Below are 15,176 nucleotides of genomic sequence, written 5' to 3' on the forward strand. Positions count from 1 at the left end.
CGCAGGAATTTACACCACACTTCCACGGCCAAAACCTCTCAAAACCAGTACTGGTTACTAGGAAGCGTTGTGCCTTCCCAGGAGGGGCAAACTCTCCCGTTACCAGAAGCACCACACTGCTTGGTCCCAGAGACCAAAGCCGTGCCCCTACCCTCGCTCCGGTGCACTCCCGCGCGGTTACAGCCGCACAGCCGCTCGCTATCGCTGAACACACGGCACGGGGTGCTGCCCGAACGCCGTTCCTCTGCTCTAGCAACCAGTGCTTGAAGATCAGCTTTAAAAAAAAAAAAAAAAAAAAAAAAAAAGAGAGAGAGAGAATAAAAATACATGCATCTATGGGAAGCGTGGCATCAACAGTCACCAACGTGACCCCTTACGTTCCAACGGCGAGCTAAGGGGTTGTTGGACAGGTTTAAAGTAGGGGCTTGTGTACTGGCAAGAATAAAGCAGAAATTTAAAAAGTGTGTGTGTGGGAAATACGCCCCGTAGAAATATTATGGATTTTCTCACTTCATTTCAACGGCTTAGCAGTAATTTTCTTAGCACAATTCTACTGGGTTGAGTTATGAAACTGCAACTTTGCCAGGAATTGCAGGAATTAGCATTCTTTAACCACAGTTTTGTCCCCAGAGCAAGAGGAACCACACAGAATGAAAAACTTAGAGAAAATATTTAGCAAGAGGAGACATACAAACCTGTATTTTGGGGTCTGAGATTAGATACTACAATCCACCGTTTCCATTTCCAGTCCACTGCCCCAACCACAGGTCTGTGTGTCAGAGACCTCCAGGAGAATTAAGAAGTCTCTCCCCACAGCTATATGCAAGCACACCGCTTCAGAGAGCAAAGCAGAACGCCCGCTCACACTGCCAGAGGACAAGATGATGATGAAGGGGAGACTACAAGGATAATTAAATGTATTTTCAACACAAAGTCTGTCTCAAAACCAATACAAACAAAAACCATGGAGGGGCTGCCAACTCTCAAACCATTTCCAGTAAAGCTTTATCAGAAATAATTCAGCATATTTCAGTTTTTTAATACTAAAATATAATCAGTTCCTCCGTAATATTTTCATAACATGAAAAATCAATTATGTTTACATATTTATTATAATCTACATATTTTCCATAGCAGCTTTTTCACACAATAAGGTTAAATATATGCACCAAATAATCAATTAAGTCCAGTAAAAAGACTTGTTGTAAGATTAAATAAATGAATTTATTTACGGTACTGCAGCTCTTATATTGCCAACTATACAGCAACCAAATCCTACAAATCCTAAACAGAAGCGTGACTGCCGATCAGGGTCCCTTCGGGTGGTGGTGGAATCAAAGAAAAAGCATCGGGGAGAAGGGGTTTGATCTCCCAGCACAGATTCATTAATAAACCTCCTTTATCCACCAAGATTTTTCAAAAACCCCTTTAATAAACACTTCATTTCAAACCGGGAACATTCCCTAATCAACCAAATAATTACCCTTTATTTAAATGGCCAGCCCCACAGTTTTACACAGATTAATTCCAAACGCTTTCTAATCCCGCAAGGTGACTGATTAGAAGTCTTTGTTGACTTTTCAGCAGTTATTGGCCTGCTAACGAGCCTTCAAATCCATACAAACATTTTAGGCGCACCGGCGTGGTTTTGCACACTACACAGGCACAAGTCTCTACCCCTCCGACAAGTGCTTCACAGACACCAGAGAAAGCAGCACACAAATGCGTCCCTCCCGCGAGACTCTGTTCCGGAAGAGAACCTGGAGACTATCTGACATTTGGGGGTGACGGCATACGTGGAATCTGTTAGGAGCACTGTAAATTGATTGCGAAAAGCATTAATCAACGTCTTAGGTAATTCAGTGCCTCAGTTGGAATTTATGGGGTTACAACATGACAGATGGAAAAGAGCTGTTGAAAGAGCAGAAAAATCCGTAACGTGTGAATCTGCCCCACCAAAGCCATTCCTGACGTCGGCTTTGTTCAGAGATGCAAACACAACAGGATTTGTGGATATATTTTTTTTTTTTCTTCCACCCAGATAACGGTAAATAATACTTGTTTCACTATTCATACATTCAACTCTTTACCTTGAGGAGTTATGTCCAAAAAGTTTGCACGCAGGTACATTTGCCTCAGCTAGAACCATCATAATTTTCATTTCCAATTGACAGTTTAGATTATATCCTACTTACAGTGTAAAAATATTAATGCTATTAGGATAGCTTTATCTAAATTATAATATAGATTTTTCAAACTGCTTATCATGTCTTTATAAAGACATTTATGACGCCAGCCAAAATCAAAGTATTTGCACCCAAAAGACAACTTTTAGGTGAGCTCACGTTTGGTCACTTTTCAGATGACTGAACACTAGAGTAAACAGCTGTTAGGACACTGCTCCCTTTTTACAAAGGGGGACTGGTTAGTCCCTTTAAAGCCACAAGAAACCTTAGAAATGTTCCTCAGAGGGTAGTTTATTCATATTCTGTGCAAAAAGTGAACTGAACAATTTTTTTTTTTTTTTTTTTTTACTTCAAGGAATTTGTGTGAAGCAGTTTTCACAGCACAAATTATGCAGAAATAACTAGTATCTCAACCATGAGTTAAAAAGAATTACAGAACATGTATTTAGTAGTAAAGCAACCTGATGGCTTAAAGCTGCAATATTCTTCTCACAGGGAAAAAGTGTTCAGTACTGGGCTTGGCCTACAGGGGAAACTGGCTCCCTGCTGAGTTTCCACCCAAGGCAAGCCTAATGATTTTTTTTCCCCACTTACCAGCCAACAACAGAGCTCCCCAGCACCGCTGAGCACAGAAACTGTTCTACCGGTTCTGGTAAGTGTCCCGTATTTACTTACCGTGCAGTGAGAAAGGGAATCAGAGACAAACAAACCCCACAAAATTTAACCAAAGGAAGATGGATGGCAGGGAAGGAGAAACACTGCAGCTTCAACCCAAACCCAGTGTCGCAGTCTACCATCATAAGCTCTAGACATCATGCTGACAGTCCCAGCCACGATGAGCAGGCTGTTTGAAGTCTGTCTCTTCCCCCACTCACTTTTCCATGACTGGGGAGGAGGGATGGTGGTGATGAGTTCAGCAGAGTCCACGGGGAACATCCATCAATGAAAAGCGTATAGCAGCAGTAAGATGGTACAGATGCCAATAACGCCACCCAAGATGAGGGAATCCCGTCGTTTCCGAAGGTTGATCCTTTGAATCAGGCTGTTCACTGCTGGAAACCGATCTTTAAGGAGACTGAGTCAAGGTCATATCAGCAAACAGTATCTTCACTAACAAGCCTCAAACTCTGTATGTGGAAATACCAATGCTGCCAGAAACGCAGAACTACTCCGCAGCTGGAGAAAGCAGAGGCAGCAAAACCACCTCATGGACAGTTAGCCGGATTACAACTGTACTTCGCTAATAACAGAAACCCAGAGGAAACTCTGAACTCTAAGCTGTTCCGTTCTCTTTTACACAGAACTCATCACTTGATCACCTAAATTACCAGCGTTTGAGATACTTTAACCTCCGACATGTGAGGCTTAGTTACTTTTAATAATTGTGTTTAAATGAGAACGAAAAAAATGGGGCAGTTACATAAAACACTCATGGAATTTATTTAATAGAATTCTGTTACTGGTGAAGGGAACAACCAAAGGCACTTGAGAAAATCACGCACGTTGCATTTCTACACACTGCTCAAGTATAGCACGTAAGGAAAAGGCCCCCCCTACTGTAAAATCATAAAGGTGTAAATCTATCTTTTAATGTACAAAATACAATTGCCAACAAGACAATAAGTTTCAGAGCTTCACGTCTTTGGAATCAAGAATCTTTTAAGGCCAAAGCTTATTGAATTTTTTTTGTTGTTGTTGTTCTTGCAAGTTGCTAAGAACTGTAATGAAATTTATGGCTTACTAAGATACATCTCCCCAGGATGTAATCTGCCTAATCAAATGATGCTAATGTTGTTCTTTGGGCCCTTGTGACAGAAAGGAAGGAAGAAGTGGGAAAACGGCAAACATGCATGACTTGACAGTCCGGCATATTCTTCAGTCACAAGCACAGAACATGGGGAGAAACCAACAAACCAAAATCTTAACATCTACAAGACCGTGACAGAGAAGAGGATACTCAGGTCATGAATACTCCTAGCTGTAAACCATAACAAGCAGCAACGTATGCCAAGCTTCAGCTCTGGACAGTCTTGAAAGCAAAAAGCAAGTAGTAAAGTGAAATTACACCTTTATGAAAACACGTAACAGGGAAGGCCATAAAACGTCGTTGCAGATCCCTACCTGAAAATGAAGCTACATTGATTTATACGCAGTATTCAAATTTGAGTAAAAACAACTTATTCATCACGTTCATCGTTAAGATGCTTCAGTCAGATTATCAAGTGAGACTGGTTAAAAACTGGTCTGTTTGTCACTACAGTGACATGTCTGACAATTCCACTACAGGTTATACCGCCACTGACATCGCAAATGATCCCCAAATGACAAAGTGAAAAAATGTACTATACCTCTTCTAATGCACTGGCAGCACAAATTTTTAGGAAAGGATACTAGCCAAGGTATTCATCTTGCTATGTATTGACTTCAACATCCCTCTCTGCGAAGTCATATTTTCTTTAGTTGCCATGGCAATGCTGGAGAAAGAAAAAAAAAGTGGATCGAGTTGTTGGTGCTAAGAATAATCTACAGCTAAAACAAGAGGAAAGCAAGCTTCTTTAGAGAACAATGAATGAGGTAAAGCAATATGAATGAAACCACATTTTTTCCATTAATCTCTATCCTTTACACTTTGATTTCTCTTCTTATATAAGCAATTTATTGAAACAGGCAGGGTTTTAGCATATCTCCCCCAGTCCCAACAAAAACCAATACTACATTACAAGCAAACCTAAAGGTACTCTTCTGGCCCAAGTTTTACATTTAGAAGTTTATTTAATCACAGAAGACCCATACCAACTTCCACTCTACAGAGCATATGAAATTTCTTATCTGCCACCAGGATATAAGGGCTGTACAAGTATTAAGCAAATAAGAGCTGACTCACACTTAAAAGTCAATTTGCAAAGCAAACGTGCTGGCTGAGAGGAGATGAAGTGCTATGTAAGATCCGACGTAGCTCACAGAAGCCTTACACAGAAGGCTTCTGGACAATCAAGCTGGGACATACAGTCACCGGGTCTTTGAAGACATTTAAACACAACAAATCATAGAATCACAGAATGGTTAGGGTTGGTTTGGAATGAGCGGCTCTGCATCATCTGATGTACCACTGCCTTCCCTACCAGGACACCACAGCCAGTCTCACAAGAACAGCTGGCAAAAACCGGCGGAGCCAAGCCTAACAACTGTCCATCAAGACTTACAGTGAAGGATCACCATTACAGTTCACAAACACCTCGAAAAAACCAGCCTGGATCAATGATCCCTAAAGTATTTCTGGAGAGAGTTCCTTTGGGCTCTCTTCCGTTACATCTGCATACTCCACCTCAAGTAGCCATGGATACAGTCTTCAGTCTTCCTGTAAGTTGCCTTTTCCAACACGGGTTTTGCCCATAAAAACTAAGAGCTCACCAAGCCAAAGTCCAAGCGTTGTACGTGGAATGACTTTGGTTTTAGCAGCACACCTTGGGAGGCAAGACAAGTTCATCACACGGCATACATGAGACAGAGGTGACAGAAGGGCCAGCCCGTGGCTCTGCTAGCTTTCAGGTCACAGAAAAGACTCTTCCCAAAGCTCTGTACCGCATGTTCTTTTAAACAGAACAGCATGCATTGACGGGGCAGATGAACACACTACGTTAGGGTCATATCAGCATTCTGGTAAACCTGGACATAAATTAGGAAACTGGGAGTTTATCAGTCATAAAGAACATAAACAGTTTGACAACACATATGCAAACCCCTGACATTTTCAAGCAGCAGCTCTATAAGAACAGATTTAACATTTTAACACTAAGTTTGGAAGTATTAGATCAAAAAACAAAACCAAAAAAACCAAAGGAAGTTTCAGAAGTTTCAGGCCAGAACTAAGAAAAACCTTCAAGCATTTTCTTATTTGCAGCTGGCTATTTAGCGGTTTTTTTTTTTTTTAATTTTCTTTTATACTTTTGAAGTGCCAAATCAGCACAAAGTGAAAATGAAATTCATGGTTAACTGGAAGCAAGAGGGCTTGCAGTCATCTTCAGAGTGTTCATAAAGGGGTTGCCAGAATCCGTTAACCAATGCTCTTTGTTTCTGCAAAAAGAACAGAAGAAAGTCTACAAAGCTTCTCTTCCCGGCGTGCGTCGTACCGCCACTCAGCACACTGGGTGTGCTTGTTCCCGCGGACATACTGACCCACCTAACCCACAAACACAACCGATTCATGGGATTACACGGGAGAGCCTTTTCAGGACTAAAATTACAAGAAATGAAAGTGAAAATTAGATTGGAGAAGAAGAAAAAGAATCGCATCACTGCCTACCCCAATAGCATGTGAACATATAAAAAAAAGCACCTAAGAGAAGGCGCTAACAGAAATTCTGAGCAGAGGATACGCAGCTGCATTTCAATATAGAAAACGCTGTCACCATCAAGGGCTGAAAAAGGGACTACAAAATCAGGACAGTAAATACACCAAATCCTATCATATGTGAGAGGATACGGCATTTGACAGATTATGTACAACTCAGCATGTAGGTACTTTGTTTTATAAAGTAAAAAACCACAAGCCCACAAAAACATTACCTTTGCTGTCAAGAGGAACACTCTGGAAATTTTCAGTTACTAGGAACCAAGTTGGAGGAAGGAAAAAAAAAAAAAAAAAAAAAACCAAAACAAAAACATTTACGCTTCCTAGCTGTGCACAGGAAAGCTTGCTCAGTGACCCACAGCTGCTTATCTTACACCCCCACACCGACCTGATACTTGTCCAGACGAAGTTTTAATTCGGTATTTCGCAAAGCACTTCTGAATTAAGGCACATGTTTTCAGAAGATGCATCCATCCACTCATTAAGGCAGCCATTAATTTACAGAAGTGAAAATATGAGACTATTGCCAGGATATAAAGTGTTCCAAAACGCCTTTGGCAATAATTATTACAGATTATCACGGAACACAAGGTTCCTGCTTTAACATCTGAGGAGTGAAATTGTCCATTTCATCGAAAAAGGCAGGATGTAAATGTTTAAGTTTACATATTACAAGATTGGAACCTTCTTCATTTCTTTTACCCAGTATTTTGAAAAAAAATTAGCTCAACGGGCTAGCTTTCACTGAAATGCTTTGAAGAAAAGTGATTGTAGTGATTACCATTTTTAATACGACATGGTCTAGTAATGAAATGTAATTGTGATATCCATGAACAAGAGTTTAACTGGATTTTACCTACCACTAACAAGTCAAAATTCTAGTAAGAAGCACTGTCCTTCATGCACAATTTGATCACTCAAAACATAACCTGATTTCCCTAAGCCTTTGTATCTGTAAAAGAGACTATTACATTCAGGCAGCGCCAGAAAGCACGCAGCTCCTGGGGACGAGTCCACGGATCGGTCTTGTACAGTCTGAAGTGCTGCAGCTTCCTCATCTCCTTCATTAGACAGTCTTGGTTTCATTCCCATCCCTAGCATATGCTCACTGACATACTGTTGCCATTTCTCCACTGACAAATGCATTTAAAAAAAAAAATTCATATTCTTCCCATTCATAATATCAAGCCCATTTAGTTACTCGACACTATCATCTCCCCGGATCAAGAACACCTTTTTCTTACGTTTTGAAACTTTTACACAACATACACGATGAAGGATTAAATGCTTCTCACTGGAACAGAGATGACCTTGATTTAACGTTTCATTTGGAAACGAGCATGAACTATTCTTGGTGCTGCACTGGCTTGAACTACTACAGTTGGGTGTAAACCAAGTTTTGAAAACCAGATGGTATTCTGCTCTCTGTATTTAATATTAAAGCACTGTTGAAGTACAACATTGAAGACTGATGCACTCCTGGAGAAATCTCTTCTAGGTAAGCCCGAGGTGACAGCCACAAAGAGCTCACTCACCTCTTCCCCAAATCAGCAGGGGTATCTCCAATTCCTGTGCTTGCAGCCATACTTCCCCAAAATTTCACTTACATCTCAAGTTTGTCCTTGAATGTTCAGTAGTGCTGTGGGTCTGCAGGCAACCAAATTTCTCTCCAAAAGTAAAACAACCAATATTGTACAGAGTTTGCAGTTGTTACTGGCATGAAAAAGTACAAATAAACACCTCCAGCCATTACTGCAGTCAAACTAGGCTAACACAGAGATCCACTTAATGCTGCCTGACTTGGAAGCAAAGTGGTTTTACCTGGATAAATGTTTAAGCTGTTGGATTTTTTCACCCCACGTAGAGCTGTATACAAGTGAAATGTACCAAAAAGTCAACTCCTTGCTTCATCCATTGAAACAGCTCAGTCAAATCTACACTGATGAAGAACTAAATCAAAGCTCTAAAGGAACACGACATGTTTTTAAAAATCAAATAATTCATGTATTACTGGAATTTCTGCTTCATTTCAAACTCCATGATTCATACTTGCTCATTTCAATTCATGACAACATCTATGATTAAGGGAATAGACTGCATGACTCTGCATAGAAACGCAAGCTCTAGTTTTAAATTGGCAAAAATTCTGATTATATCACTTATTCTTTGCGTATACATATGTACGGATATATTTGTATCTATAAATAGACACGTGTGCACGTATATACATGTGTATGTACACATACACAATCTTTCAAATTATTTTAAAGATTATTGTGTCTTTTGGTGAAGCCCAAGATGCAAACAAACGGAGCATTTCCCCAGAAATGCAGGTGATTTTGCCTAGACACTCTGGCAAGGCTCTTCTGAAAAGAGCTGAGACTCAATCTAATTCATGCCTTGCCATTCTTTAAAGTCAAGATCCAACGCAAGTGAATTTTTCGTTTTTATTAAGTCCTAGTTATTACCTGAAGAAATACTCCAAATGTATAAGGAGATTATTTTTTAAAACATTGAATCTGTGGTCTTAGTCTGGCTTCAGAGTGGAAGTGGAGTAGTCCCATCTGTTCATACACAAACAGTGACAAATTGGTCTGAATCAGGCTCAGAAACAGTATTACAATAAAATCCTAAGAACTTGTCACACTGTACATGCAAAACTATTAAAAAAAAACAAATCAAACTGAGCCAACCTAAAAATACAAGCTGTTGGAAAACAAGAAATAAATAATTTGCTATTTTGGAGAAGTGATAATGTTTGAAAATGAAAACCTGAGAACACCAAACATATTAAGCAAAATCTATGCTCGGATTTAAATACGGCCAAGTATGGAACGCTGTTCCAAAAGAACTGCAGTACAAAGTCTCACATCCCACTCGTTTCTGGAAAGAAATATGCTGCAGTAAGAACCTATGTCACATAATCCATTTAAAAATGGATTAAAAGTTTAGGACTACCAAAACATCTGGAATGAGCCCCGCTCATGGCTTTAGTTACTGAGTAATTCCAGCTTAGGCGCCCGTAAATTCTCTTGCATCTACGTTTGCTCCCGCGGAGGAACCACGCAGAGGAAGCGCCAGGCTCTGCCCATCTTTGGTCTCTTCTCCGCAAAAGCCAGAGCACGGGTTCCACGATCAGCCCTGACTGTGGAGTCGCTGGCAATGAGGTCACCGGCACGCAGCTTGTCAACAAAACTCTACACGCGCAGAAAAATGCTCTCCAGTGTTTGCAATCACTGCCTAATAACAACCCCTAAAAAGACAACATGTGATCTCTTAGCTTCCCAAATTACACCCAAATAATGAGTAATGATCTGCAGCAGATGTAAACCTTGAAGACAGAGCAGTATCAGTAGCCAGAAAAAGCTAATTACATCTCACTTCACCCAAGGAATCCGCATTCAGCCAGCTTCCCCTGCACAATTCCCTCTTTGACTTGGTTTTCCATAGGTAAAGCAACTGATCAACAGAAGTTGGGTAAATTTCTATCTGGTAAAATCACTTAAATGCAGCAGGGTTTACCACCAATTAATATCATACCTGAATACCTGCAGCTACCGGGGATGAGAAGAAAAAGAGTACAGGAAGAAATTCAACAGAGTTGGAATTGAATCAAGATGATACAAGTGAAATTCCATTTCCTGCTCAATGTGGTTACTAAACAAGCTCTTTTTCTACAAAAAGAAATGTAGAACATTTGGGGTAACAACTAGAACAAGAGGTTCATTTACTACAGGTAATAAACGGTGCAACAAGGAGTGTTGAAATCCAGCCTCTCAAAAATCCAAGGAATGCTTTCAGCAAACAGCGCCAAGGAGCTCCGAACCAAGCTGTGGGGCAGGGACTGCGGCACGAGAAGCAGCCACCGAGGAGAGAGTCGATCCGTAGTCAGCCACGGGACCGCAGCTCACACAAATGAAACTCCAAGCGGTTTTAGAGCCGCCAGGACACCTACTGATGACACCTTCCCAGCAGGCTCCAAAGTGAAGGAGGCACCCGGGTGAATGTTCAGGCAGCTGCCCTGTTCTCAGCTGCCGTTTGCTGCGGCTGCGTGCCCTCGCACACGTGAATCGACACAGAGGTTCACTCATCACACACACTCTCAGCTTCCCTGATGACACAGGCTAGGCGAAAAGCTCAAATGATAAAATACGAGTCATTTTGCAGGATATTAAGCTTAATAAATCACCATATGCTGTTTAATGCCCTACTTACTGGAGTGGCAGCAAATAAGGGATTCAACAAATGTTAAGCATTTTTACGAGATGGAAAAGCAGAGCTACAGGCACGGCAATAAAGGAGAGGATTTTTAATCAGGAAAGGACTGGAACCCAAAGTAAAACAAACATCCACAGTAACTGTGCTAAGTTTGGCAGATACCTTTATGAGGCTGTGGTGAGACCACACCCGCATTTTCAGAAATTATTGTACTGACCACTTCTGGTTCATCCCTGCACATTACCGCGGTTTAATACATTCTTCCACCGTGTTAAATATACTGAGCCCACTGTGTGTGCTTAAGCCAGTCAGCCCCTAATGGACAGAGAGCCTTCCTGCACCTCTAATTACTCTTCTTGATCTCTTATGCCAGTACATGCATTATCTGAAAGCATATCTTGCTTGCTTGCTTTCTTCCTCTTTTTTTTTTTTTTAAAGCAATAATCGAAAATTTAAACCTATTAAGTCGGGCACTCTAAATTATTGGTTTGCAAAATCCCAAAGTTCAATGGAAGACTGGGAAGGGCACAGATGATAAAAGTAACTTATGATGCCACAGTTATAAAATTTCTATTACTCAAGTATTCAAACCACATAAAAAAGCCCAAAGATAAATAACTACACAACAGCAATAACCTCTCAAGGCCTTGTGGTAACAGCCCTTACCTATATCAGCTGCACGCTACCGTGCTGGACACACTGAAGGATTACAGAAAATCGTGTTATAGAAGAGCGACACTGTGAGACAAAAAAGCTTGACCACTGGAATAGCCCTGAACGGCTCAATCTGAGATTCACTCTCGACCATTCCCGTTGTTTTTGTAAGGGCTATTCACCTTTGAACAGCAATTTCTAAACTAGGATGAATAAAATATTTAAGCAACACCATTATGTCAACATTGAATAGAAAAGAAAATAAAACTCACCACCACTTCATTGTAATGCTGCCTATGAGTTGTAAACAGTAGAGTTATTGTATAAATAAAATGACTGTTATCTCTAGACACAATTCAATGTGAAAGCTGATTGTACAGAAAATAATGAAAATTAGTAAGTTCATTCCTACCTTATTGTTTCTTCTATCAGTCGATCTGAGCTGAAAGGCAAAAGAAAAAAAAATGAAGTAAAAAAAGGTAACAAGCACCAAGTATTATTCTAGATTATGAAACCAACAATTGCCATAACACAAACCTCAACAAACCTGCCCTTAGAATGTCTGATTTCAGGGTGCTGTCACTGTTTGCTGCCACAGAGATTTGGTGGATATATAATGAGGCTCTTTGGAGAAGATGCACCTAGTGTCCTCTGGAGCAGCACTTCCTAACTGTATGCAAGAGCAGATGCTAGAACACATAAATCACTGTGAGGATGGAAAAAAAGGGAACGGGCTCCAGGATTCATGGCTAATTAATGTTACCTGAGCCTGATGTGCACCAGGTGCCCAGGACATTTTGGAAAGGAACATTAGAGAAGGAAATACCTACATTTTTTGCTCTTTAATCTTGGTCACTCCTGCCCATGCCTCAAAAAAAAAGCAATTAAAAATAAAAGCTGAGGCTTGGTTCCAGGTGATAACATCTCAAAACACTGCTTCAGAGCTAGGCTACAGAACGCTGTCCTATGGTGGTTAACGAGGCAAGTTCCTTCTACAGTAGTAGCGGTTGGATGGGAATTAAGCAACGCTTACGGGAAACCGAATACACACCATCTGTACAAGAGAGACCCTGATAACCAGCCCCTTCCCCCTCGCTACCACCCGTTAATCACGTTTCTGTGTCGCATCACTGGGAAAACGACAGCCTAAAATACAGCACCACAGAGAGACTATTTCAGTTAAAAAAAAAAAAATTATGTGCAAGATTAAGATGACAAACAAGATTCTCAGAAGACTTGAGCAATTTCTCTTTTTCTGTACACAACTTCTTACAGACAGGTTTTTAATCACCGTTTCACAGACAATTACGAAATCCCAGAAAAACGTATGTTGTTACAGCAATCAATATCTCAAATGTAACACTGACAGAATAGATGACTGCGTCCCAATACTGCAGAAACAATGATGCATCCCTAAAATGGCTCCATTTATGGCACAGATTTACACCAACTCTCGTAGAACGGACTCCTCGTTCCAAGTGTTTGGCCACCTCAGGAACGGAAGGTATCAACAGCCTCCGGCGCAGCACAGTTCTGCCTCTGACTCAGCCAGAGCTGCCCGATTTGGAACCTTTCTTCTACCCACAGCAATTCTGGAGATCCCCCCACACCTCCAGCTGGAGGCACGGCGAAGGAGCACGTCGTGCAGTGTGCGCACGCGTGTGTAAAGGGCTCCGGGGGGAGATGCTAACAGAACGTCCTTATTTGTCTGTGAAGAGGAGTGAAAACATGAAGGTTGCTATTTCAGTCTAGTCCATGCCTTGGAATACGGAGACAGCACACAGAGCACTAAAAATATTTTTCCCGATTTTAAGTGGAGAGGGACTCAACTGGGGCAGCAAACACTGGAACTGGAACACTGCTCTCTGCTCCCAAAACAAAGCCACGCTCCAAAGAGTGGTATCAGCTGCAAGTGCATCGGTTTGATCAAATAAAATCATTTTCATTCACTGTGGTATTTATTACCACTGGCACAGAGAAGTAAAACACCATAGCTATGTACACACAATGATGTAAGCAGTCTCAAGTCTCACAGCATCCGACAATGCCCCCAAGGCAAGCAGAAAAGTGATGCATTCAAGATTTCTGTACTTGCTGATTTTCGAAGACATAAAATACAACTGAGAATGTGCCTTTCATACACAGTCTCTAACAGACAAGTGTATTATGTGAGCAGTACATCATAAGAATAAACTGTAAAAACACTGGAAAACAGTCTGAAAAGCAAGAATGGTGCACAAGAATGCACCATTTTTAAAATGTTACAGGTTTTTTAAAAAATTTATTCACAAGAAAAATTATCAGGAGCCTAGCTAAAAGTAAGTCACACTTATAAAAATTCTGTAGAACAAAACATTGCCAGAACAATCCTATTTAAAAGCCCCCTACCCTGGCAAAATCATCACCAGCATTATCAGCTCTTTCTCCAGTTAACTGATGAAATTTTAGTATTTTCATTTTGATGAACTGAAGATGACGGGGAAGTTGAACACATTTAGAGACCTTAAGTGAACTAGGATGTTCTCCAGGGTTTTCAGAGCACGAAAATTAGGCTTGCTAGTTTGCAGCAGAGACACTAACTGCTTTTTATGTTAGCGAAAGCTGTAGTCAGGCAGTTTCATTGCTTAATCAGAGACGTAAACACAAAAAGTATTTAAAAGCTTCAGATTCAATTATATTATACTGCATTATTTTTTTACGTATGTATGTATACATATGAAAACAAACCCCGGAAACATAGCTACCTGTAAGATGACGGCAGGCAGAAGTTAATAAAAATGCATTAACCCAGTAATAAACAGTTCTCTGTACCAACAAACATAGACCTTAGATGCAAATGCCAACATCAGGCATTTAACAGGCATCTGAAGTCACAAGATCAATGATTCTCAACTTACAGGGACATCACCCCAACTATTTAAAAGGATGAGATGCATATAAATTTTCTTCAGAACGGTTGATTTATAGGTAAGGGCAGATTGAACTAACTTTTGGTCTTAAATAAATAGCTGGGAAGAATACAGATTTACTAAACACAACTTTCAGTATGTCTTTCCCACGCCAAGGAGCATCATCTTTTAACAGCCCTCAGAGGATTTCCAAACACATCTCTTGCTCGCAAACCTCCAGCAGGTGAACAAACTCCAAACAGAAAACAGCAATGACATTCACTGAAATTTTGGTAAAGGTGGTGTGACCAGGAACATTTTATGGTAAAAATCTGCACAGCAGAATCCCGCAGAGTTCTGCTAAGTTTAGCACTTCCTGAAAAAAAATCTCTTGACTTTGTTCTTCTGCTTTCCAAGCAAGACAACAAATGCAGTGGACATTACCTTATGAACGTCCAAGCAAGCAAACGATGGATCTGCGCAATATTAATCTGATTTGCCATCTGTTTCAATAAGCTGTGCTTTTTCACCTGTCGAGACAGATGGCACTTTCACAAAGCCATTTAAAAATACTATACGGAAGAAAGGCTGAAAGATGCTGAGGCAATCACCTACTGTAATAAATGGCACAAATCCAACAGTGGCAGCCATGCGTATGAAATAATCAGGCCTCTGTGCAACTGCTGTCTTCAGAAGAGATTGTGCAGTTTGTCATTTAAATATGCAGACAGGTAAATTAAACCAAAGGAAAAATTAACTGAAATACGCCTCAAGGATAGAAAAGAAGCCTGCCCGTCACATCACATTTTTACAACTAAAGAAAGTGTTTTACGTTTTTTTTTTAAAGCAAATCTCTATGGCAGTAGTTAAAATTCAGCA

At 40.6% G+C, this 15,176-nt stretch overlaps 1 protein-coding gene across 3 annotated transcripts in view; it reads right to left on the reverse strand.

Moving 5' to 3' along the window:
* Nucleotides 1-888: 888 nt before the first annotated feature.
* The window catches only part of GOSR1 (golgi SNAP receptor complex member 1), a 30,234-nt gene continuing 15,946 nt past the window's right edge, over nucleotides 889-15,176 (reverse strand). For 2 of the 3 annotated variants that reach the window (XM_086763059.1, XM_086763058.1), the window contains exons 7-9: nucleotides 11,822-11,851; nucleotides 4,578-4,660; nucleotides 889-3,250 (exon numbers count right to left, since the gene is read on the reverse strand). In XM_086763059.1, coding sequence (XP_086619185.1) covers nucleotides 3,126-3,250; nucleotides 4,578-4,660; nucleotides 11,822-11,851 — 238 coding nt within the window. In that variant the 3' untranslated portion in view covers nucleotides 889-3,125. The remainder of the gene's footprint in view (nucleotides 3,251-4,577; nucleotides 4,661-11,821; nucleotides 11,852-15,176) is intronic. The other variant, XM_086763060.1, reaches the window with a different exon arrangement.

This window comes from Chlamydotis macqueenii, chromosome 19 (assembly GCF_036417535.1).
Source record: "Chlamydotis macqueenii isolate bChlMac1 chromosome 19, bChlMac1.mat, whole genome shotgun sequence".
NCBI lineage: Eukaryota > Metazoa > Chordata > Aves > Otidiformes > Otididae > Chlamydotis > Chlamydotis macqueenii.